At 40.8% G+C, this 23,594-nt stretch overlaps 1 protein-coding gene and 1 long non-coding RNA gene across 16 annotated transcripts in view; both read left to right on the top strand.

The window, feature by feature from the left end:
• The window catches only part of LOC110835423 (uncharacterized), a 310,206-nt gene extending 291,687 nt beyond the window's left edge, over positions 1-18,519 (top strand). For 10 of the 15 annotated variants that reach the window (XM_087350084.1, XM_087350086.1, XM_087350085.1 and 7 more), the window contains one exon: positions 17,264-18,519. In XM_087350084.1, coding sequence (XP_087206210.1) covers positions 17,264-18,100 — 837 coding nt within the window. In that variant the 3' untranslated portion in view covers positions 18,101-18,519. Of the gene's footprint in view, positions 1-12,005; positions 12,143-12,323; positions 12,508-14,877; positions 14,923-17,263 lie in introns of those variants that run through there. The other 5 variants (XM_022075618.2, XM_022075619.2, XM_087350089.1 and 2 more) reach the window with 5 other exon arrangements.
• A 1,602-nt stretch (positions 18,520-20,121) lies between these two features.
• Positions 20,122-23,594, top strand: part of LOC147873623 (uncharacterized) — a 180,779-nt gene continuing 177,306 nt past the window's right edge. Inside the window, exon 1 of the long non-coding RNA XR_015535449.1 lies at positions 20,122-21,900. This is a non-coding gene — a long non-coding RNA (uncharacterized LOC147873623). The remainder of the gene's footprint in view (positions 21,901-23,594) is intronic.

Genomic DNA, 23,594 nt, shown 5'->3' with positions numbered 1-23,594 from the left:
ACCGAGATTGGAACGTGAACGGTTTAACCAACGTAGGCGCTTAAAAATTACCTTCGAATTCTTCACTCTTTCTCTGAAGACCACCAGGCATGATACACGGTGCCATCTTAAAGTGGTCAGAACTTCAGATATCCGAGGTCTGTGATGGAGAGAAAGGTTACGAAAGGTTATTTGTTCTTTATTTAACGACACTACCCCAATGCCATAGGATATGCAGCATGAAAATACAGGATTACTTTGAACTTTGGAATGACGGTTAGCTATCTTAAGGTACTAGCACATTTCTTAGAGGCACTGAGGAAAAACACGAAAATATCTTCAATCGCTAAGCCAAGATCAAACCGCAAACCCTCAGAATATAAAGCAGGAGTGCCAACTTCTCGAGAGATGAAGCAACTGATTTTCTTTTCAGTTGCTTCAAACTTCTTTGATTTGCATCGTTTTTTTGACGTAAATACGTCTATATTTTAGGGTCAGTGTCATTCGGCAAAAAGTGTAACGAAAAAGTGTAACTGCATTGTTATGTTACCTTGGAAACGTCAATTGTTTACTCGGCATTGTTGTTACCTATAAAACATTTCATTACATTACATTACCTTACATTACATTACATTACATTACCTTACCTTACCTTACATTACATTACCTTACCTTACCTTACCTTACCTTACCTTACCTTACCTTACCTTACCTTACATTACCTTATCTTACCTTACCTCACCTTACCTTATATTACATTACATTACCTTACCTTACCTTACCTTACCTTACCTTACCTTACCTTACCTTACATTACATTACATTTCATTACATTACATTACATTCAGCTACCACAGACCCATCTTAAGCGTAACTAATTCAAGTTAAATAAGCAAAGTCTTAATCAAACTTTACTCAATTGTAAAGCGGGTATAAAGGAAATATTTAGAATAAAGCCAATATATAAACTTCCTTTCCGTATAGACGTATTTACGTCTAATTCTCCGGAACCGTGGTTCCACTATCACTTTTTTAAAGCTGATATATGTACGTTTGTTTCATAATAAACATACGAAACGTCCCACGTCCTTTAGCCTTTAAAACCCAGTAGTAACTATAAATACCAAATATTGTAACATACATTATTCCTTTATTTTGTTCGCTTAGTGTTTTTTTTGTGGGTTTTGCATAATTCTCACTTTAAACAGAGATCATTTCCTTAAACAGCGTTAACCAGTTCATCTTCGTAATGGTGAAGTGTTGTGTTTTCTTCGCGGTACGGACTGGGTTCTTAAATGTTATTTGAGTTTACTTTGGGCTTACGTGAGGTTAATTATGACATTCGCTTTGCTCCGCATCGGTTTTGAGCCCATTTGAATCTGTTTGTCTTGCATCTAACCACACTGAACATTGCGGAAGCCCAGAATCTGTCATCAGATACTTACGCGAATGTGTGGTGTTGCAGATTCTATGTGCAGAGTTTATTTTTCTGGCAGTGTGTCTGAGATAGAGGCTGATGCAGTGTTTCGAAGCGTAACTTTGCATTCCGCGGCCCGTGAATGGAGAAGGTGTTGCTACAAAAGTGGACCCAGGGCCACGACCTGCAGAATGCCCGATTGTTACGCCAACCGTGACGAATTGCGGTACTTTTAGTCGTCCAATGGGCCATGGAAAATCGAATCATCATTTCTTGTGCCCCGAACATTATATACTATAAGCAGTGATTGATTGTCTGATAGATAGTCTTGGTCAAGGGTAATCCTGCAGAAAGAGACTGAGGATGATGAAGACGGCTCTCATATTTTGTTGTTCTGTCTTATTGCGCTGCAGTGATGGGAATTTCGTGCGTGAGTGTTACAAGTACATTCTTCTTCATATTTCTTCATTGAAAAAGTGTTTGAAATTAATATTCCGTTTCTCCGTTCGTCTTCTGGGTTGTTTCGTCATGCCGACGTTTAGGTGGGCACTGACATTCCAGAGGAACACGTTGATTCAATCTTCAGGGCCGAAGTTAAATCCAAATATTATTATGCGTTTCTAATCTTAGTGAATTTTTAATAAACAATTAACTGCTTTTAATCAGTTTTCTCTGTAGGTCACTTAATATTGCTGAAGTGTGCATAATATAAAAAGTCATAATTATATTAAACTGTTATCTCCAACTTTTCGAGACAGAGAATATTTAGTTAGTTAAAAGAATGTCTTATTTCGAATTGGGCATATAAATAGGTTGGGGAGGCAAGATATGCATGCAAAATTTTGATGAAAAGACCTCTTGGAAAACAGTTACCTGGAATAATAACATTAAGATGGGTGCTAAAAAGATAGTTTTTGGTCAGACTATCTTTGGGTCGTGTCCAATTTTATTAACGGTGTTGAAACTTGGAGGTTTTCTTAAATAAAACAGTTTCATCGCATGAGGATTCTTAGAATCTTATGATCCTGCGTGTACCAAGGACTTAACTTCACTCTCACCTTTCAGTATTATCACTCGAAGCGGAACCAAATGATCTCATACATCAAAATCATTATCCTCAGAACAATCACAAAAATGCGTACTGTGACTATAAATAAAACACAGTTTATAACGAGAGACAGGTTACACGTAAGCCGTTTTTGAACGAATCGACCTTAAATTTACTGAACGAGCTGTGAAATATGGCATTCTTATATCCATTAATCAAATCACCGCGTGTTACCGTTTATGCTTTTTCGGGGGGGGGGGGGCACTTTTTATCTTGGTCGTCTTGTCTACCAGCCGTGAGAACTTGATTCGCACCTGTTTTAAGATATGATAAAATACGTGCTTGTCAAAAACCTTACTTCCGTCCCAGTTACGTAAATCTCATTCTGAACAGCGAGTCAAGAAATGTTCGGCGTGGCTTTTGGCATGTCGTAACCAGAGTATTCGCTACGTTAGCAAGCGGAAACCAGAGATTTGAGGTACTCCTGGCGATTGTAGTCTTTTGGGTGACCACCTTCAATATTAAAATGTCTTTATTTCAGTCGTTCAGTGTATGTATATATTTTTTATGAACACGCCTGTATTTTGTAAATGTTGATATTTCTAACTATGATATTATTTTATATTTAGAAATAGTAACTTTAAGCAAAAGAGTAGTTTAAGCTAATAAAGTTGTGATATAAACTGATCAGAGATTAAGAAATACAATTTCTGGCAAGGAAATGTCCTCGCCTAAGGAATGCTGGTCCTGACACGAGGAATGTATGAAGCAGATTCCGATTCTTCAGATTTTATAGCAGCAGAATTTTTGGAATTCGTTCCCTAAGACGGCGTAATCTCTAAAAATTACGCGGAACTCACGTGTTCTGTTCTAAATTAGTATCGTTTTCGGGTATGGTAAATATGCAATTAGATGACAAGAGATAGAAATCACCTGTAGCTGGCAATCCCTGTTTCAGTACAGCAGGTTATTGAAAAATGTTTTAAACCACGTTCTAATAGTCGCTCTATTATATGCTTGTTACACATGATGCACATCATGTTAAATATTTCAAAAGCGTATTGCGTCATCTTGCACAACTGTTACGAACTAAAGCGTAACACTTGAAGCGATTCCATACCAAAACCAGCTGAACCACAAATTATGTCAAGGTATTTGGTCTGCTCGCTACAGTACACAGCGCGTGGGTGTGAAGACCAGGTAAGCCCGCTGTTGGAGGTTTTGCTCTTACGCTTTCAACATAGAGGAAACTGGGCAAATATCAGTACTGGAAGGAAGTAAGTTCTTTTACCGCGCACGGCCTTACATCCGAAATAAATTATAGAAAATGCTATGGACAAGGATGAGTGGCACATTCTTGTGGATACATAGGATCTGAAGTTCTATCGGTGGTGAGTAGGAAGATGGCTGTCTTCTGGGTTATATCGCCGTGTAGTCTGGTAGACGTTTAAACCTCTACACGGCGCCACAACACAGAAGATAGCCATCATCTTGTGGACACGATTGTGAGATACCGGGTCCCCAGAAATGTTAAAATTTATTAACGAACTCGTTACAAAAGCAAAATGTCCATCTGAGAGTTGCCGTGTCAGGTTTCTGAGTACGCCCGCCACTTTGCTACAGCGATCTGGTGTAGAACCCCTGACCTCCCAAACACCTGGTTGACACAGTTCGTAATACGTACATTGCATTTTTTCAAGGTGACTAGTGCAATTGCGCTTATCGAGAAAATCGGAGAAAGTCAAAGCCGCGCTGAAGAACTGGAGCGAGAAGGCACGCGGCCAAGCTTGATTCCTGTGTGAATCACCACGCCCTCGCGCTGTTCAAACCGGAGTGCTAAATCATGTTCCTGGCCGGCCTACGACACCAGTGTGACCCCGTTGATAACGCAGGAACGCAATATGGAAGACCACGTACTCGCTTCCCTCACGATAAGATGCAGCTTACGTAACAGGCCTGTAGAAATTCCGTTTTCGGGTGTTCCTCTCGTAGTCGCATTGGCGAAGAACAAGTTTGAGGCTGGTCACATCTGACCGCCTGTCTGCAAAATCTAAATCCTTAATGTGATTAGCTTTGCGTCAGAGGATATGTGGTCAATGAGTTAATACAAATAAAGATCTCGTTTGGAGGAGGGGGTGCCTGGGCTAGCGGTTAGCCGTTTCTCCTCTTATTAAATATTATTTGCTTTTCCGGGGGTCTGCCTGATTCAGCATTTCCAGTCATCGTGAATCTGTAACTTCTGTGCACGGAAGAGAATTAGTTTCCTGTATGAGATAAAACGACACCAGGTGGTAGTAATCACGATTTCGCTCCGAAACATTTGACTGTCTACACGAGAATGTAAATGTTTCTCAAGCTGTGACAATTGTTCTGGTTTCAATGCAAGCGACGACGTTTCAGGGGTGTACATGAAATGTGCAGGATGATATTTATCATGAATTGTGAGAAAGTAAGGCGTTGGAAGGAGACACCATTTAGAAGTATAGGGGATGTGAATGTAAATCTCCACGCATGTATGTTTTCAGTCTGGTACGTCTTTGTTACGAACAGAGAAGACGTTTGTATTTACTTATAGAGTTTAATTGGATGAATGTCAAGGTCCACTGGTTGCGAAACACTGTCCTGAATCGGTGAACCTCTGAGCGTAGGAAGGAAGCGTTCATTGGATTGTTCTGTGACTTGTGTGCTGTTTGCTGAGCTTTCGAAATTTTGTGTGGGAAAGTTTAGAGGTTAAGACTGGTTTAATACTTGACCTTCAGAACTGGGCTTCAGAAGGAGTTGTAATTTGTGCAGGAAGCATAAGAAGACATGACAGAGTAGAAGCTCCTAATATTTCAGCCTTCTGGCCAGAAGGTGAAAGGGAAGGGGCATTCAGTTTACAAAATCTGATTGTCGGTTTTTGACCCTAAGAAGTCTTGAGAATAATTTCTTGCTTGAAAGTTAACATTCTTATATTCTAGATACAGGAAGTCAGTTCATGAGCTCTGTAGATGTAGGTTACGTATTTCGATAAGACAAGAATCTTTCGTAAAAGTGGCGTAGAATTATGAGATGGACTGGAATCTTGTATGATAACATTCAAGATGTTACAAACCTTAACGTTGGATGTCGTAAACATTGCATATATTTCACCGCATTTTGAAGAGTTCAAAGTGGCGAACAGATGCAGTGATTTCGTATGAATGAAGAAGTGTGTGTATGATTCGCGGATCTCTGCTTATTTCACAGGATGTCGCACGCACTGCCTGGGGTTTGCAGATTACTAGAATAATTATGAAGATAAATAATGTATCCTTAGAAAATGTGGCAGAGGAGATCCTACAAGTCGGAGTAATATGAATAATTAAATCAAGAACGGGATAAATTCGGAAAATTCAGAGACAATCAGAAGAAAATGTGCTTCCGAATTTTTCCAAAATATTTATACAATAGTGCAATATCATCGTCTTGGTCCTAATAAGATACGGGCTTTGTACTTGAGCTAACATTTGGCTGGTCTCGGAATAAATATAAGTTTAAAGGTGTAAATTGTTTTAATAAAGTGATGATTATCTCAGTGGCGGAGGTTTATGGAACGCGATGGTTCATAACCGTATCTACAAAAGAACACTATTTAGCCAACTCTGTGTCAATTCAATCAGGTAAATAGTTTTGTACATTTCTACGAAAAAGTTTGTAGATCGGAAACAACATTTTTTACGCGTATTTTGAATTGAACGATACTAAGCATTCCCCAAATAAACTGGCTGTAACTTTCCATGTCGCTCTGAGAGACGCAAATTTTGTTTAATTTGATGCAGAGCTTCAAGTTCGCGCGGTGTCCATAATGCTATGACGTGGGAAGTCAGCTATTTTTTCATCAATTCATACTTTATTTAACGACGCTTTTTCAGTGTCTCAGATTATGTAGCGTCGGATGACAGAATGATATTGAATTATGAATTGGAAAGGATGTGGAACGAAGCTTAATTTAAGCTACTATGACGGCATTTGCCTGGAGGTACTGAGGAAAACCACGACAAACTTCAGTCAGGATAACGGGCCGAGATTTGAACCCGGGGACCCCCCCCCCCCCCCCCAATACGAAGCAGGTGTGCTAGCCACTCGGGCAATTCAAGTTGAATCGCCACAATTACGTCATTCAGTCGAAACTGACAACGCGATTGTTGAAGGGAAAAATTCTGTGTTACTTTAAGCATTATCATGCCAGTCAGAGAAAGTTAGTAGTTGAAAGCAAAATAAATCCTAAGAGAAACAAAAATTATTATAGCCAGAAGGAGATACCAGAGTAATATGTCAGGGAAGCCGTTGTTAACTTCTGAGAATTTGCATCTGGTGCGTCAAATACGAGCCTGGGAACGCTGTCAGACCCTCGTCTGACAGGAGAGTTGATGTGGGGGGGGGGGGGGGGGGTGTCTGCGGGAAGACAAACGCGGGTTGTCATCATCAACTTGCGAGATAAAAGAGAATCTGGAACAGTTCGTTGCTGTGGCAACCTCGATATCTCTCCTTAGGGCACAGCAAATAACAGCAGGACCTGACCGACTCACTGTTTCGGAAATTGAACATTTATTGCTGTTCATTGCTGATTAGTTACGATAAGTCCTGATGTCTTTTATGTGAGTGTCAAACGTGGCCCCTCATTTCGTTTGAAGATTGTAGATTAGATGTGATGTGAAAACAAAGTATCGATAAAATACAGAGTGTCCCACATGTCCGAGGCCATTTGTAAACTACGTTATTTAGCAAAATACGTAAAAATGCAAAGAGGGAATAATTGATACAAATCGCGTGTTTCCAGTCTCACGTGTTGGGATATTTTCCTAGGAAGATCTGTTATGGCTCAGTAAAATGTTACGATGATGTTGTCACGTCGACAGGACGGCGAAAGGGTAAAGGGGTACTGAAGGAGTCACAGGCACGAGGGGGCACACGAATAAGACGAAGCTGTAAAACCCGCAACGATTAGTGATCATTTCAACTTAACCTTCTCTGTAACGGAGTCCCAAAGTATGTGAACATTTTCCGCTTCAAGCAGGCTTCTGTGCATCGAACGGAGGCTACCTATTTTCCCGATGCTTAACCAAGCACCACGTCAGGCGGGTGCATGGGGGGGTGGAGGTATGTCTCCACGCATTCGTTGAAGTTGAGGGTCAGCTTCGCTCTGTGGCCGCTTTGCCCCAAAGGATGAAGCTCAGGACCCTCTGTACAGCAGGCGAAGAAAGAAATCCAGTCCTGCCTGGAATCGAACCCCGGTCTTCCAGCCCCCGCTGTCTCGCTTTCTTCCGTTTAGACAGAAGCAGTGCTGGGTACAATACACGCACACTTTATTTGCTTTAGAGCAATGGCTAGTGTTAGTTAAGCAGCGATGAGAAATTTCCTTCCGTGCGGTTGGCGCTGTCGTGTTATTATTGATGGTGGAGACACTGTAATGTTGCTCGTGGTCACATGAGGTCTCTGACATGTCCAGAGATAATAGAAAGTGATCCTTTCGGTTTCATAACGTATTTGCCCAGATTGCGTTATGAGACAAAGCACTGTATGAAGTGCGCTCTGAAAGATTGTAGTGGGAGGTCGTTTCTTGGCACTTGTCTTCTGGGAATCTAGGTCTGTCTGTCCATAATCCTTGGCTGCAATTCCAAAGAAGCGCCTCGCAGGAGAGACCTTGCTGTGGATGTGTCCGATCTGGCCTTGCCCCTCCCTCTCACCCTCCCTACTTCGTTACGGTGCACACTTCGTCTCATGGGTTGAACAGTGGCTTATGGAGCTGTGTTGTATTTCTGCAAAAATTATTCTTTTAAAAGTCCTGTCGTAATTACGCGGGAAATCTGTTTCCGTGATGAACCAAATTTTTCATTTGACGTCGCTGTGTGAATTGCCCAAGTCTTAAAGTTACTCCTTTTTTTAAAAAAGGAAATTTATGAATGAACAATTGTGAAAAAGCTGTTGTGGCCTACTTTATCCTATTTTTAAATACGTTAGGAAAAGATGCATGGATTTTTATAAAACTTGGGATGAACATCATTCCACCAGATTGCTAACCCATACGTAGTTTATCAACGTCCTTAAACACACAACGAAATACCACGATGCATGAAATAAACAAGATAGGTAGACTATTTTATATCCGTGGTTTATTTAGCGATGTTGCCAGGAGCTCATACATTAGAATCTGTAACGTGGAATGGTAGGATGATTCCTGATTGATGAATTTGAATGAATATGGAAGGAAACGACTGGGGCTTACTACAATGTTCTGTCCCGATATTCGCATGTAGTCGCTGAAGAAAGTCACAAACCACGGTCAGGATAGCCTGTGTCTGTGTTGGGATTTGAACCCAGTACCTCTCGAATACCAAACGTGTTAAGCACTCACAGAAGGTTATATTATACGATAAACCTGCAGGGCGGAAAGGAAGACCTACGAGATACTTAATAGGATTTTGAGGCCGGTACAGGCTCTCAGTTTAATCCATAAATGTAAAAAAGCGTGTTGAACTCTTAACGCTGTATCTGAAATAACAAACGCACTAAGTTGAAGTTGGCTGTCGTCTGGGTTGTTGCGCCGTGTAGGGTGGTAGACGTTTGCCGACATTTCAGAGGTCCATGCTGCCTCTATCATCAGGGCGATAAACTTCTACCAGACTACACGGCGCAACAACCCAGAGGACTGCTATCTTCGAACTCACCGCCGTGAAAACCTCAAATCCCTCAAGTAGTCCGATCAGTTTCGTACCTTAGCGGCGAAAGGGAAAGTAGAACGTCCCTTATGCCACTTATGGTTCAGAAAACTATCGAAACGCTAACAGTCTCGTTTCGGTTTACTGTCGTAACAAAGCCGTGACGTAAGCGGTGGCGACATTTTCTGCTATGTTGGCATATCAACTAGAGCCACCTAAGAGCAACGTGACATGCGATTCTGATGAACTCCTGTTCCATTTTCAACACATTGTAATTCGTGTATTTGTATTCGTCGACTGACTTACGTACAGAACAACACATTTCGGATGGTGCGGGCCCTCGTCGTCATTTTATTAAGCATTTAAGCCCTCTGCCCGTCCTCCAGTACAGGCGACCATTTAAACCCGGTGAAGATGAGTACCCTAATTTATAGACCGAAAAATTTCTTGTTTTATAAAGGTCACCTAGTGTCTGGTTAGAAGTTCACCAGTGTTCAAAGGTTTTTGCTCCCTTCATCATCGTCCTGATGATGGAGGCAGCAAAGACCTCTGAAACGTCGGTAAACGTTACCTGACTACACGACGCTACAAGCCAGAAGACGGCGATCATCAGACCGTGAAAATCTCTTGTCCTACTAAGGAAGAAGGTGTTCGCTCTCTGGAGGTTAGGTTAGGTTAATGTGGTTCAGGACAGGCGATTATTTGTTGCGTAATATAGGTCCGGGGGGGAGGGGGTGTCCGTTCCAGGTGTGACTCTGTTCGGGTGTGAAGTAACACGGAGATGTTCCAACGCGTTGCGGCTACTGTACATATTAACATGTCAACCGACCTGGTTTCGTGTTTTCTGTCACGGTTGCCTGCCTCTGCCGATAATACATGCAAGACTGCTTTCATGATCCCGGTTTAACTTTTAAACACATACACTCATGAATTCGTATTATGTTCCATTCAGAAGAATGTGTTTGCCCCTTTTTTTTTCACACAATGAAGACAGTTTCTTCTTACTTAATATTATACTGAGTAATTGCGAACTGGAGAAAGTTGTCAGCATTTGTTCGTAAATATCTCCTCCTCCTTCGCGTTGAGCCTCTCTGAAGTGAATGGGTTTAGGAAGTTGCCGTGCTACAAAGAGCTACACTGATTTTGGCCACAAATTTTCCAGACGTGTTCCTTATGCTTAAAGAGCGCGTGTGTTTCGACAATTATTTTATCATAAGCACAAAATTTTGTGATTGCAGATAGCTCTCTTCTGAGTTGTTGCGCTGTGTAATCTGGTAGAAGTTTGCCGACGTTTCAGAGGTGATTAATCATCGCACTGATGTTAGAGGCAACACGCACATCTGAAACGTTAGTATTTTAAGTTACTTTCGGTGTGAGATTGCTCAAATAAAGACGGAATCAAATGCGGTATGTCACTAATTACTGATTTTGTTAAAGAGTAAAATGTTAATCTGTTTGCAATAGCAAGTAGATTTTTTTTAACAAATTGGCATTATGGTAGCAGGGTTTGAGGGTTTTGAGGTTCCCACAGCGACGAATCAAAAGATTGCTGTCTTGTGCGTTTCAGCTGCACGTAGTCTGTCGCCGTCTTCGTGAGAAGTGTAACCTCGGATTGACACGGAATCGCAATGAAACGTCCTCGTATCCGCCAGCTAGTAAATAAGCGATGTTGGATGTGGCGCCAGGTGTGTAACTGTTTGGCAGCCCCTGGCATGAACGTAATGATGGTCATAGACGGACCCCGCCCATTCCGAGGTTCAGTTCAGATTCCTTTGAATCTCAGGGCACAATTCAGTGCAGTGATTGTGCGGCAGGTTTGCCTATAGCAGGGGCGTGGCCCCAAACAAAAGTGGAACTGCGTTCTCTTTCAGGTCTGGGCTACGAGCGGTCTCCTCCTCCAACAACTGTTCCCACGACCTCTCTGCAGGGGACGAACACTCCATAAATGGACCATTACACTTTCCATCGCTCTTAATACCGTCACTATGCAGACCTCCATTAGTTTGTAAACTGTGGCACGAGAACCAGCAGGAGGCGCAGATGATGCGAAGTCTAAGAATCACGTTCCTGGGTTACTGAGTTCGAATCATCGGCAAGGCGCCAAATGTAACGAATTGGGATTTCCGTGGTTTTTCTCAGTCTTTTCTTGTGACTGCTGGGTTGGGAACAACTTTGCCTTTTCCCAGACACGTGCTTTACTCTCTCTCTCTCTCTCTCTCTCTCGTAACTTTCCTCGTCACAGATTTTGCGATATTTTGAAGTAGTTCACGATGATCTTTTCAGTTGCTTCCAAAGTTAGGTGTCAACAATTATCTGCGTCATGCAACTCGCGCAGCTGTGAAAAATTCGTCGAACAAAAGACAGACAAACAAACAAACAGACAGACAGACAGACAGACACGAAATTGTCCCGTCATCACGTGAGACAGGCTGTGTACTTGATGTATGTTAAGTAACCCTAGAATGTGAGTAGCGCAAATGACGCACTCCTGAAGTACAAGAAAGAGGCTTTATCAATGGAGCACAGCCATTACAGAAAGGATGGTAGAAAAGGCGAATGTTTGGAAACAGCTGGACATAACCAATTAAGACGGAAATACAAACTGGATCTGTCATGTCGATCTAGCTGGAATTTTAACAGCGTACCTTCTGTCGTTAGATCTTTGATAAAGCTCAAAGGGAACGTTTAGCTTCTTCCAAGAAACATAAGAAATTCCAAGAACATGAATTAGAAGCTTTGCATATTCTACCTTAACTCTTCACAAGCAAATTCTTACAAAGCAAAATTATCCTCTTCTGTGCTCGTATACTCTTGTATCCATAGTAACTATTTTCATTGTTAAAAAGCCACAAATAATTTTTTGTTGACGACAGAACATGAGTGGCTTGCCGCTGACGCCGAGGAGCTGCTGGTATTCGTGAACGAGACCAGTGCCGTCCGTAGCATACAAAATGTGACCAAGCTACATCAGTTAGTGGCGTGGAAAGTGGTTTGTTTTAAAGGATATGACGTAAGCATGTGAGTCTGTAGATAAAACTTGATCCACAGATAGATTTCGCAATTAATCATCCGCCATCACCACAAGATCTGATGTAAAATAGTGGGACGCAAACACATGACACGTTCAATATTTTCGTCCCTTTCTGTCAGTTCAGACGTTTTGTTCGAGCCAGCTCGTCTGTTTTCTTAACCCTAAAAGTCGTCGCTTTCAAGAGCTGTAACTTATTTCAAGGGGTTAACAAAGCATGTTTGTGTCATCGTGACGTCATTTTCCATTGCCACATAACCAATGCTGTTTACCTATGTAGTTTGGTAAAACGTCCCTGGATACCAAGTACATTTTGTCCGAGTTACAAACACCACTGATACTGAAATAGTTTACAGTATGTATTTCATCGCTTTTGGGTTAAATTTCATATGCAAAATATGCATGATTTCTTACTTATCGATCAATTACCTCGTCAATCGATACTGTGTAACGCACATATATGGTGAAACTTCGTTAAATAGACCAACAAACAACGTTGTTGTTAACTGGTCAAAGAAACGAGGTCGCACGCCACTGATACTGAAGTATATTCATGTTTATTTACTGGCCTTCAGATCTGACGTTCTTGTGCAATTTTGCGTTTCATTTATATTATTACTTCTGCAAGATGCGGGTAAAATCCGAACGTAGGAGTAAGAATTGACTGTGTTTGTGCGTCAGAGACCGTTCTCAATATTTTTCAAGTCATAAATAAAATCACCGAAGCAGGAAGCAACATATAAATAAGTTTGCTGTAAATGAACTGGAAGGTTTCAAATGATGCCTTTAAACCGGTTTATTTTTTATTTTTTTATGAATTTCGCTCCATACAATCTGAATATCAGCATCGTAAGAATGAACTTCAATGAGTGTTGTACGGACGACTGCTTTAGCCGACCACAGTGTACAAAACTCGTCTGTAATCGCACGCGGACTGGAGAAAGCAGGTCGGTTTAAGCGAAGCCAGAGTTCGTTCGATTTTCGCATTGGAGTTCTCCAACCAGTCACAGAATTCCCATAAAATAGGCCACTGCCGCGTTTTTTGACGTAAATACGTCTATATTTTAGGGTCAGTGTCATTCGGCAAAAAGTGTAACGAAAAAGTGTTACGAAAAAGGGAAACGAAAAAGTGTAACTTCATTGTTATGTTACCTAGGAAACGTCATCTGTTTATCAACAAATAAACAACAATGGTTACCTACATAGTTACCTTACCTTACCTTACATTACATTACATTACATTACCTTACCTTTCATTACATTACATTACCTTACCTTACATTACATTACTTTACATTACATTCAGCTACCACAGACCCATCTTAAGCGTAACTAATTCAAGTTAAATAAGCAATGTCTTAATCAAACTTATCTCAATTGTAAAGTAGGTATGACGTATTTACGTCAAATTCTCCGGAACCATGGTTCCACTGACAACTTTTTTTCCAGTTTCGTAATCTACAGATCCTTCATCTCTTCCATGCAGGCTAAAGTATAAATGCAGTTGAGATAGCATCGTCAAATAAAAGAAACATTACTGGCAAAGATAGCATTTCTTACACAGATATCTAAATTCGTTACGTTAACTTTCTTCGACTATCTGATGTTAAAAGCAAGACGTACGAAAAAATGTTCCGTCGAAGCGATACAGGACCATTACTTACGTGAAAATATATAATATATTGCGATACGTATTGTCCATTTTGGAAATTTCTGTTTTTATTTCGTCGAGGTACGTCTTGGGTTTTAGCGCGACGAAATCAAGACGTGTCTCAGCGTTTCAGACTTCGACGGAAGTGTATGCTAACCACGTGCTTTAGCACTCAATAACTCATCATTTTGCCCAAGGGTGTGGTGATTTCAGAACAACTTACCCGGTGGTTATTCAATTATAAAGCATTAATCAAGTGATCTTTGTAATGGGCACGCGTTGTGTTTTCTTTGCGGTAGGAACTGAGAACAAGCGGGAGATGGGGTTTCCGCATCGTTGAAGCTGTCGTCTTCTCAGTTTTAGCGCCGTATATAATCGCAGGAAGATGGAAGCGTCTCGGAGAAACATGTTTCCAAATTCAGGGCTAACAGAGAGTTTTTGCGTGCAGTTTGTAGTAGCAACTACAAGGAACAAAAGATTCTACTGGGTATCGTCAAAACATTGGACTGAAACCGGATTAGGCGATGCACCTTAAAACGGAGACGGTAGAAGTAGAGGGAAAAATGAGGGAATGGAGAATTAAAAGGCGAAATAAAAAGAACCGGAGTGTAAGGCGAAGAATGAGTACGAGGAAAGTTTAGCATCTGAATCATTCCTGCGCGTTCCCGTCAGGGGCGGTCAAGCTCTGCTGAGAGAGACCAGTCGATCGGACGACCTAGTTCACACGCACCTGCTGCCTCTTGTGACGGGTGGCGTCTGCTAATTCAATAACCGGATCACTCTGTGCCCTACTGCCTAATCCTAGCTGATTGCTTACCACAATACAACTCTCACACTTTTGCAACGCCTCCGGATAAACGTGAAGCAAAATACGTAACATTGATTGCAAACGCAGTACGACTCAAGTATGATGTAAATTTTATATCGTTGTGTAGCAGAGCTGTAATGGTAGACGTCAGTGATGCTTGGCCTCTATATAAACTTCATACGCCATCTATGGGCGAGGGAATGCAACTTTAATATTAGTGTCTGTGACCATTTGTTCTCTATTCAAGCTTTATCTTCTATCGACAGGGCAGTCAAATGGCGTCTGCGGTTGCACAAGAAGGAATTCGAAAGGTAAATTTGGATCACAGAGAGAATAGCAAACCTACAGCTAAGATTGATGTAATATGGGCAGGGGGCAAAGGCCTGTGGTTGAATAACTGCATTTCACGTCGATAATTACTTTCATATCAGCAGCGACCCGCAACGAGCAGGTTCTGCCGTAGAAATGACCCCTTTTATTTGTAAACTGTATGAATGGAAGAAGGTGTGGTTTACGAGATAAACGTCCATTGCATTCCAGCACAGGTCATGATACAAGAGTATCTAAAAAAACCTTTAAAATCGTGGCAGTGTTAAAATATTTTGGAATGACAGCAACAAATAAAAATTGCATTCACGTATAAATTACGACCAAACCGCAGTCGGGATATAATTTGCACAGCTAAATTCAGAATACTTTTAACTTCTGTTAAATAATAAAGTATGATTTTAAACATTTTTGTGTAGTACTTTTAAGGCTTTCACAGCGGTAAATGTCAGTCGTGGTCTTTCACGTTGTGGCCATGTGCGGTCTTGTTGAGTGTTGCTAAAGTATCGGAGGAACGTGCCACCTCCATCTTTGGTAGTGGCGTTATATTTTTCCCCCAGAACGCTGGTAACCGCCTACCACTGCATTTGAACCCGGAGTATCACAGTCGAAAATGACATTCCGAAGAGCTTCAGTAGATTTGGGTGACACGTCACAGAGGATTGGATGTAGGAAACAGAGACCTGAGAAATGTTTAAAAAGTTTTACAGGGAACACCTCAAAGTGATCACACTTGGGAAACCCGGAAGTAGGCCTGAGGGTGTTACTAAAGTGGATCTTCGGGCTGTGTGGATGTTTACTGAATTTGACTTTCTCAGGATAGGGTCCAGTGGGTGGATTTTGTGAACGTTGTGCTGAGCGGTCCGATTTACCCAAAGTGGAAGAAGAATTTCTCGACCAGGTTTTGAAGGAGCAATCTGCTTCATGTAAATACGGTACCGTCTTCCGTTTCTCGTGGCAACGTTCTCATTTCTCACGCTGGAGAAGGGCGTAGCCCTCTGGTGGGTGTTGCTAGTGGACTCCGAGATGTTGACATTGCTTGTTCTTTTGATGGGAAAAGATGTTCGACATTTACCCCACTTGTGTTTCACAAACTGAACATCCACTTTTGTGTAAAGTGTAAATATGCTAAGATAAGGAGAGCCAAGTTATTCTTTGAGGAATAAATATTGCCTCGGTGACTGAACAAGAAAGAGGCTGGCCTTGAAGAATAGGTTTGCTTATTTTGAATACGTGAAGAGGTGTTGGAAGCCTCGTTTTGTTATGTCGATGGATTCGGATAAAACAGACAATTTTTTTTCAGCTCGTGTGTCTGACCTGTAAGCCCTCTCTTTTAGAGCGACAGCATCTTCTGATGGAGTGTGCAATAGCGTCTGCATAAGTGTGTGGAGAAAATCTGTCTAGCCTTACGCGCTACACGTCTTAACAGCTCTTATTACAAGTTTCTGCGAAATATTTAATTTCCCTTTTCTTCTTTTTTTTTACTTTCTATTTTCATAAAGTTTGAAATGTGTGTGTGTAAATTTCTTCCTGTTTTGTGTGGACACGGAATGTTGCATCACACATTATTGCAACAGTACAGGCGAAGAACATGAATGCGACTGTGGTCTGAAATGCAGCGCTGTGTAGTCTGAAAGATACAAGCCGACGTTTCAGAGGAGTTACTGCCTCCCTCGTCAGGGTAACTTTGCCCTGTTGATGAAGGCAGTAAATATATTTCGAGCCCTAAAATTCAGAACTGAGTCGTATTAAATGTTGGTGACAGGGCATAATATCATTCACACATCGCAACTAAAGTCTTCATTTTCTCAAACGAGCGCCTCATCATACAAAATTAGTGTAGATTTTAGGATGTATAGCTTATTCCAAAACGTCGTCATAATGATAATTTAACGAAATAATTTAGGACTATTTAATCAGCAGTGCGATTAGGTTTGCAAAAATAATGTTTCACCAGCAATAAATAAACATCATAGCCAGCGAGATACGCAAAATAAAAGTAACTTGTTTGGAAATGTATGTTGCCCCATCGAATTTCAAATTATGAACTTTGCTCCTGGTCAGTATGTTGTTCAGAAATGTCGATAACCACCTACAGGATCGCTCGGTGTTACGAAAATCGAAATCTTCACCACCGAGCACTAAACCTCATCGCGCTTATTTATTAAGGTGGGACGCGAATGTTTAAGTTTTATGCCAAATTTCTTCGATTTTAGGCCATGGCTCTCGTACCTCTGGGTTTGCATTGAAACTCCCCCAACTTTGTTATCGTAGTCTGTTGGTATAGAAGGCCGGAGCTTGACGTAGATATTTTGCTTGTTTCAGTCTTTCTTCGGCAGAATGTGGAATAAGACGAACAACATCCCGGAGTGCAAGACCAACAGGAACTGCGTCATCAACGAGAAGAACCGGACGTCGTGCAAGGCGTGTCGCCTGAACAAGTGCGTGGTCCAGGGAATGTCAAAGAGTCGCTCCCGGTACGGACGGCGACCTAACGAACTCAAATTAAAGCGCTTGATACAAAGTGTGACAAGCAACAAGCAAAGTCCCGGAATGAGCCACGCCACGCCGCCATCTGAACACGCCGCCATCCATCAACACGTGGAGACAACAGAGCAATTTCTGGCAAACAGACAACTGAATGCATGCTTCGACCATAAGTTCAAGAAGCATAAAGTTTGTGGTTCTAAGCACCAGCCTTGCTCCAATTATTTTGCCGCTGCTGCTACTAGGAATATGGACAAAGACTTATCTCAGTGTCAAATCTCCCTTCAGCCTCCGTGTCCGAACAAAGCACCGTCTCCAGGCGGTCGTAATAGCAACTCTGCCTCGATTAAGAAGAGTAATCTCGATATGCCTATGATCGGTGACGTCAGCTGTCCAGTAAGTGCCTTGCTCCCCCGCCAACCCTCCTCGCAGAGGTTTCCCGTCCTCATGCCGGTGTTGACGCCTGTGAATTGCAGTCCGTTGCACGTTGACCAGTCGCAGTCGGTTCGGATGGGCGGTGATCACCCTCTGTGCAGTCCAGCTGTAGCAGGGGTTGCCGTGGAGGACGACCAGCCCATAGACCTCTCCGTTCAGGCTCGCACTCGAAGCAAAGACGGGGTGACTCCTCTGGACCTCACGAAAAAGAGGCCGGCCGAAGGACCTCAGTCAGGTTGATCAAAGATTTGCTTCTGTGATATTCGCCACTGTTACGGGGTGACAGGGTAACTCCGTCAACGGAGTTTCTGTAACAGAGTGTGACTGGCGTGTCTGTGTCAATATTTTAATGAAGGGAGTGCCTTAAGATTACTTGCCGCGAGTATGCGTTTAGTTGGCCCTTCGGAGGTTCGATCGTCGATGCTGTAGGGGGTCAAAGTGCGAAACTTTGACCGTCAGACCAGTTCCGTTGTCAGGAGGAAGTTTCCTCCTGTTTTGTGCCATTGCACAAGAAATCAGCAAGTGGTGAAGCAGGTCTTTGTGTTCTGGACACATTCGTTTTCCTGTGGAAGGCTGGAACGCGGCGTTGTCACTGTCTTTGGAACTGTTGGCTTTCAGTGTATTGAGTTGTTTTGCATATTAAAAGGTCATACACTTTACTCACACTCCGCTCATCAAAATGCGCTGGTTACCTTTGTTATATTCCTCTGGATATGCATTCCTTTCCCTTATTTACTCAAGTATCACCCTTTTTCACGCGTCCCACCTATTATCCATTCTCTTTGATCAGGCATTTCCTCAACAAAAAAGCATTAATAGGCTACAACTGAGTTCATTTTGTGTTTCCAGATGTCGGTCGGCAACTTGGATTCACTCAAACTGTCCCATATAACCAGCTGCCCTTTAAGTAATCGAAGTTTACCGACGTTTCAGAGACGCTTACTGCCTCCATCATCAAAGCGATGAGTTTTGGATGATGGGGCAGTCAGTATCCCTGAAACTTCAGTAAGTAAGCTTATCCACGGCGTAACATCTCAGACGACAGTCATCTTCATACTCGCTGCCGTGAGAACCCGAAATCTCGACATCAAGAAATAAACTTCACGAGTCACAATTATCATGTGGACTCAAGAGCCCGCCATAGCCCCAAACTCGGGGCAACTGAATTGAGTTTACGCCCCAACAGCGTGTTTGGGCAGTTTTCACATCGTGCCCCGGAAAATTGGTATCTACATGTTACATCTACACGGCGTTGTAACCTGAAGACCTACGCCGACATATTCACCGCTTTGAGAACCGCAGATCTCGTACATGTGTACCTATGACACATTTAAATATTGCCCTCCCGTTTAAGACATCCGAAAACAAAGAAAAATATATAAAAATGTCATAGATCATAAAATACATTTTAGATAGTTTTTCGTTCTTGTCTTGCATTCAGCAGGTGATCAATCCAGAATTTGTACTTCATTATCTTTCTAATTCCTTGACCAATATCACTTAAAAATTGGTCTTAGGGAAATGTGGATTGAGGTTGTTGATTTTATTCATGTCTCAGGACAGGGGCCTTTGGCGAGCTGTTGTGAATACAATGACAAACATGATTTCAGAAAAGACGAGTGAATTTTTAGTACCTGAGCGCACTATTAATTTTTTAAGGTATACTCTGCTCCATAAGTTTTGCTGCAGAAACACTGGAACAACTGGAGATGAAGGTGGCAGGGGCCGAGGGCTCGCCACTCAGGCGCAACAGAAGAACCACACACACGTAAGTCCAAACGGCGTAATGACCACGGGTCTTCTACTGTGGTGCCACAGGGACCATCGTGAAAGAGCGTAATCTTTACATTGAGGTCCTCAGTCTATTTGCTTACCCCAGGGTAAGAGATTAAGTTTTAAACAGCTGTTAAAATTATCATGAGACGAGATTATTACAGGATCTTGCATACCGTGTTTATTGAAATGTATTTTTACGTAAATAAGAGGTTGCAACGGGGGGTAAAATTAATTCAGCAATTTCTTTCTACATGCATTTCATTAAAGAAAGGAAAGTAACATGTAATTCCTTTGTCACAAAGAGTACCAAGTACAGTACATCCAGTAATTCACAAATATTCTTATACGAAAAACTATCTTTAAATAAAATTTTCAGTTCGATTTGTACTTCGTGTAAAGTACATGTTATTTTTTTACCGGTTCAAATCATAATAAAATTCCCTTAATTTTTTCAACATCACTTATTAACAAATTTCGTACAAATCTGTTAAGTAGTTTCACTGACGAAAAATACATACATTCAGTTTGTTGTTTTCCACACGAAAATGTTAATAACCACATTTTATGGCAAGGCTTATAAGCCAGTCTTGCACGAGCTCTCGTCTGTAGAATAGCGTTAAAGAAATGATGTAATTAGCTTGCGATTATTCTCCGAGACCACAATCTTTGTCTGATTATCTTGGTCAGATCTTTTTCTGTTTTTTTTTTAACATGCTGTATTCTATGTGCATGATGATAGTTCTACGTCAGTGGACACGTAGATTGACGTCACGTTAAATAAATCTTGCGGTCACATTCAAACGGATTAGTTCATTTAAATTTATCTAATCTCATGAGGTTGAGTTTTCTCACACATAAACAATTGAGTGGGCTGATGACTGAAGACCTGCGATTATTCCTGTGTGAAGTGCATTCGCTCATTTCTGACCGTGAAATTTATAAGTGGGGTATGTGACATATCACCGTGTTATAAATTACCGTTATTATTATGCATGCTTCAGCAAACTAAAGCCAAAGAAAGGGATTATTTTCTTATGTATGGTACATTCAAATTAATGCCTCTTAATAACTTTGTTAGTGTAACATAAATAGACTAGTTACATTACCCAATCAACCATGTGATACAGAGTCTTCCTTCGGTAATTAATAAATTTTCTCTTGTGTATATATATATATCCTACTTTTGCTGTAACTGAATATTTAACATCGTGCTTACAAATGTCTGACACTAAACCCCATCCTGAGATAGTTAATTCCAATTAAATTCCTTCGCAACACGCTTTGATGAGATCCGTTTCAATATTGTCCACCCATCTACCAGAAACATAGTGTTTATGTTAGCCGTGTAGTCTTTAAAAATTCTATTTATCGTGGTTTTAACCGAGTAACATTTGTTGTTGCATATGAGTGCACCATGGAATATGAAATACGATCACAGAAGTCTCTTGTAATTGAGCCTGTATCATGTCTCATTTTACGAATTTTGTATCAAGCCACATAGTTCAGTGAACAAGACATGGGGATGTAAGCTTATTACGTAAACCGTTGAAGAAATATCGTTAAATAACCAAACAACCAATCGTCAACGATTTCTGCCAATTCGCAATAAGTCTGAACTCGTTCTACTCATTTCAAAGTTAAGAAGCCTGTATGTATCTCATTCTTGCATAAAGTATCCATTTTTGTCCATAGGAGCTCGTAATACACCTCCCCTACATAAATACGGAGTCTAAATGGAACACGCCCCTGTTTCTGTATGTTCATTCCGTGCCAAGCGTCACAGATACACCCAGAGTGAATCGTACCATAGCATCGCTGAACCAAATATTCTCTGTGTTGGTCGAAGCAAGATGGCGTTTACGAAATTTTGTGATACGAGAAGACGAGAATGTTTATTTAAATATTTGGTTGTTCGAAGATTTTGTAAGATCATAATTGCTGTTTTGTGGTTCGTCGTGTTCTTTAGAAGGATTCTGTGGCTTTATTAGAGGGCTGTAGCCTAACATTGATAACTAGAAATGTGATGTTTGTTCAGCTATACCGAATAAGAAAAGTGACTAGTTCTGTTAAACGAAATACGTGGTGAATGAAAACGATTAAGTGAGTGTGTGAATTGCTGATGTATCATCGGAAAACGGGTACTTTATTGAATCTATAACTGTTTACAGTGGAATTAGACTTAATGTAGATATTTTGCGTGATATTTACAAACGTCATATACATTTCCTTCAGTTCTTCCTGCACCATGGTTACCAGAACAGTTGGTGAGTACAGAAATGTGTTATTTTTCTTCCTTCAGTGTGTTTACCACCTGTAAAATATGAGCAAACATGCAATGCTGTGTAGCTATTTATCCCTGCCCCACTAAACTAACCTGTATCAAAGCAGCCATCTTGATTTAACGTGCCAGTTAATACGTGCTTGCTAGACAGTTTTGGTGATAATGACGTGATAAGGTTGAAACAGAAATACAGAGTTATTACAAAAGAACACGTTCATAACATTGTTATGAGTGAACCTTACTGGATACAAAATTGAATTCTAAGAAAGTGTAATTCAGAATTTGTTTTCACATACGTAATTCTTTTGTGATGATGTTTTGTAGACTGTTATTCTTCTTTTTGTTATTTTAAACACAAAACACAATACAGTACTTAAAATTAGTTTAAGTTTGTGCTCACAATGCAATATCAGCAAAGTGCAATAGCATTGACGCTCCAGATATGTAATTACTATGTACTGGGTTCGAATCCATGCTGTCTTGACTGTGGCTCTTCATTGTTTTTCTTAGACTGTATACGATATTGAAGAAATATTGGACTGAACTGAAATAGGCCACGATTGTCCCTTTCCATTTTGGTATATTTTAATTAATTCTGTTTTATTCGGAACTTCATAAACATCTAGACGAAAACCGTTTGTTCACAAGCTACGTTGTCAGTGTTGTTCTGGGTTTTGACGTCGTGTGAACTAGTATGTAGATACCAACATTTCAATAAAAAAACATACTGTCTCCATCTTCCCTTACGAGAGTACGTGGTATCACAACCCAACATAAAATTTCCACATTGAAGTGGAAACCATTTATAGTTGCGCACGAAACATTAAAAAAAATCATCTTAATTGAGTAGGCCAATAAGTTTCAATTCCACCAGTGAATCTAAATGTGGGAACAGTTTTGTTTAATATATTAAGTTAGATTTATTTAATAAAATTTACGTTACGTTTCTGCTGGGTACAGTAAACATAAATGCAACAAAAAATCTGTTATTATATCATTACTTTACAAATGCAGGTCTTTTAAAATGAATTTGTTCTTTGTTTAGTATTGGGCATCATACAGAAATACTTTTGAACCATTTAACAGACATTGATGAAGCTTAGTATAAGCTTACGTCTTCGTGATTATATAAACAAATTACAAGATGAATCGAAGAAAAGTTAGTTTAAGGAAGGATTAATGGATTTCTGAAATATCAAGAGGTTTACTCTCTTATCTGATCAACGTGAGAACTATGGGTTTTTTCCTTATTCGAATTTATTGAAAGCAGTTTTCTTCCTCAAGGTAATTTTAATCCCAGGTCACTTAATCGCACGTCTCATGTTTCCAAGGAAACTACCGTGGCATATGATTTTATTGTTCAGATAAAACAAACGAGGTACGTGTAATGCAACATACTACATGCACAGAAGCAACTTTCCATTTCCTTAATGGTCCTGGGTCAGGCTAGTTGTTTGTTTGAAGTCGCTGTCATTATGATAATTGCATTGTGCATCAGTGTCTCTTGTATGCGATCTGAGGTTCTCATGGCTGTGAAGATATGTTGTATCTTCAGTAAGAATCCTGAAGGCAGTACGTGTGTAAATGCACACAGGAAGAAAAATACCAGAAGTTCTGAATCCGTAATTTGAGAACTAGCTGACTGATACGGTATCTTTATTCTGAATTTTGTAGTCG

Source organism: Zootermopsis nevadensis, unplaced genomic scaffold, assembly GCF_977971745.1.
Source record: "Zootermopsis nevadensis isolate Lab colony 2312 unplaced genomic scaffold, Znev_1.0 Znev_ptg000017l, whole genome shotgun sequence".
Taxonomy (NCBI): Eukaryota; Metazoa; Arthropoda; class Insecta; order Blattodea; family Termopsidae; genus Zootermopsis; species Zootermopsis nevadensis.
Note: the sequence above shows the minus strand (reverse complement) of the source record. Positions and strands in the feature narration are given on the sequence as shown.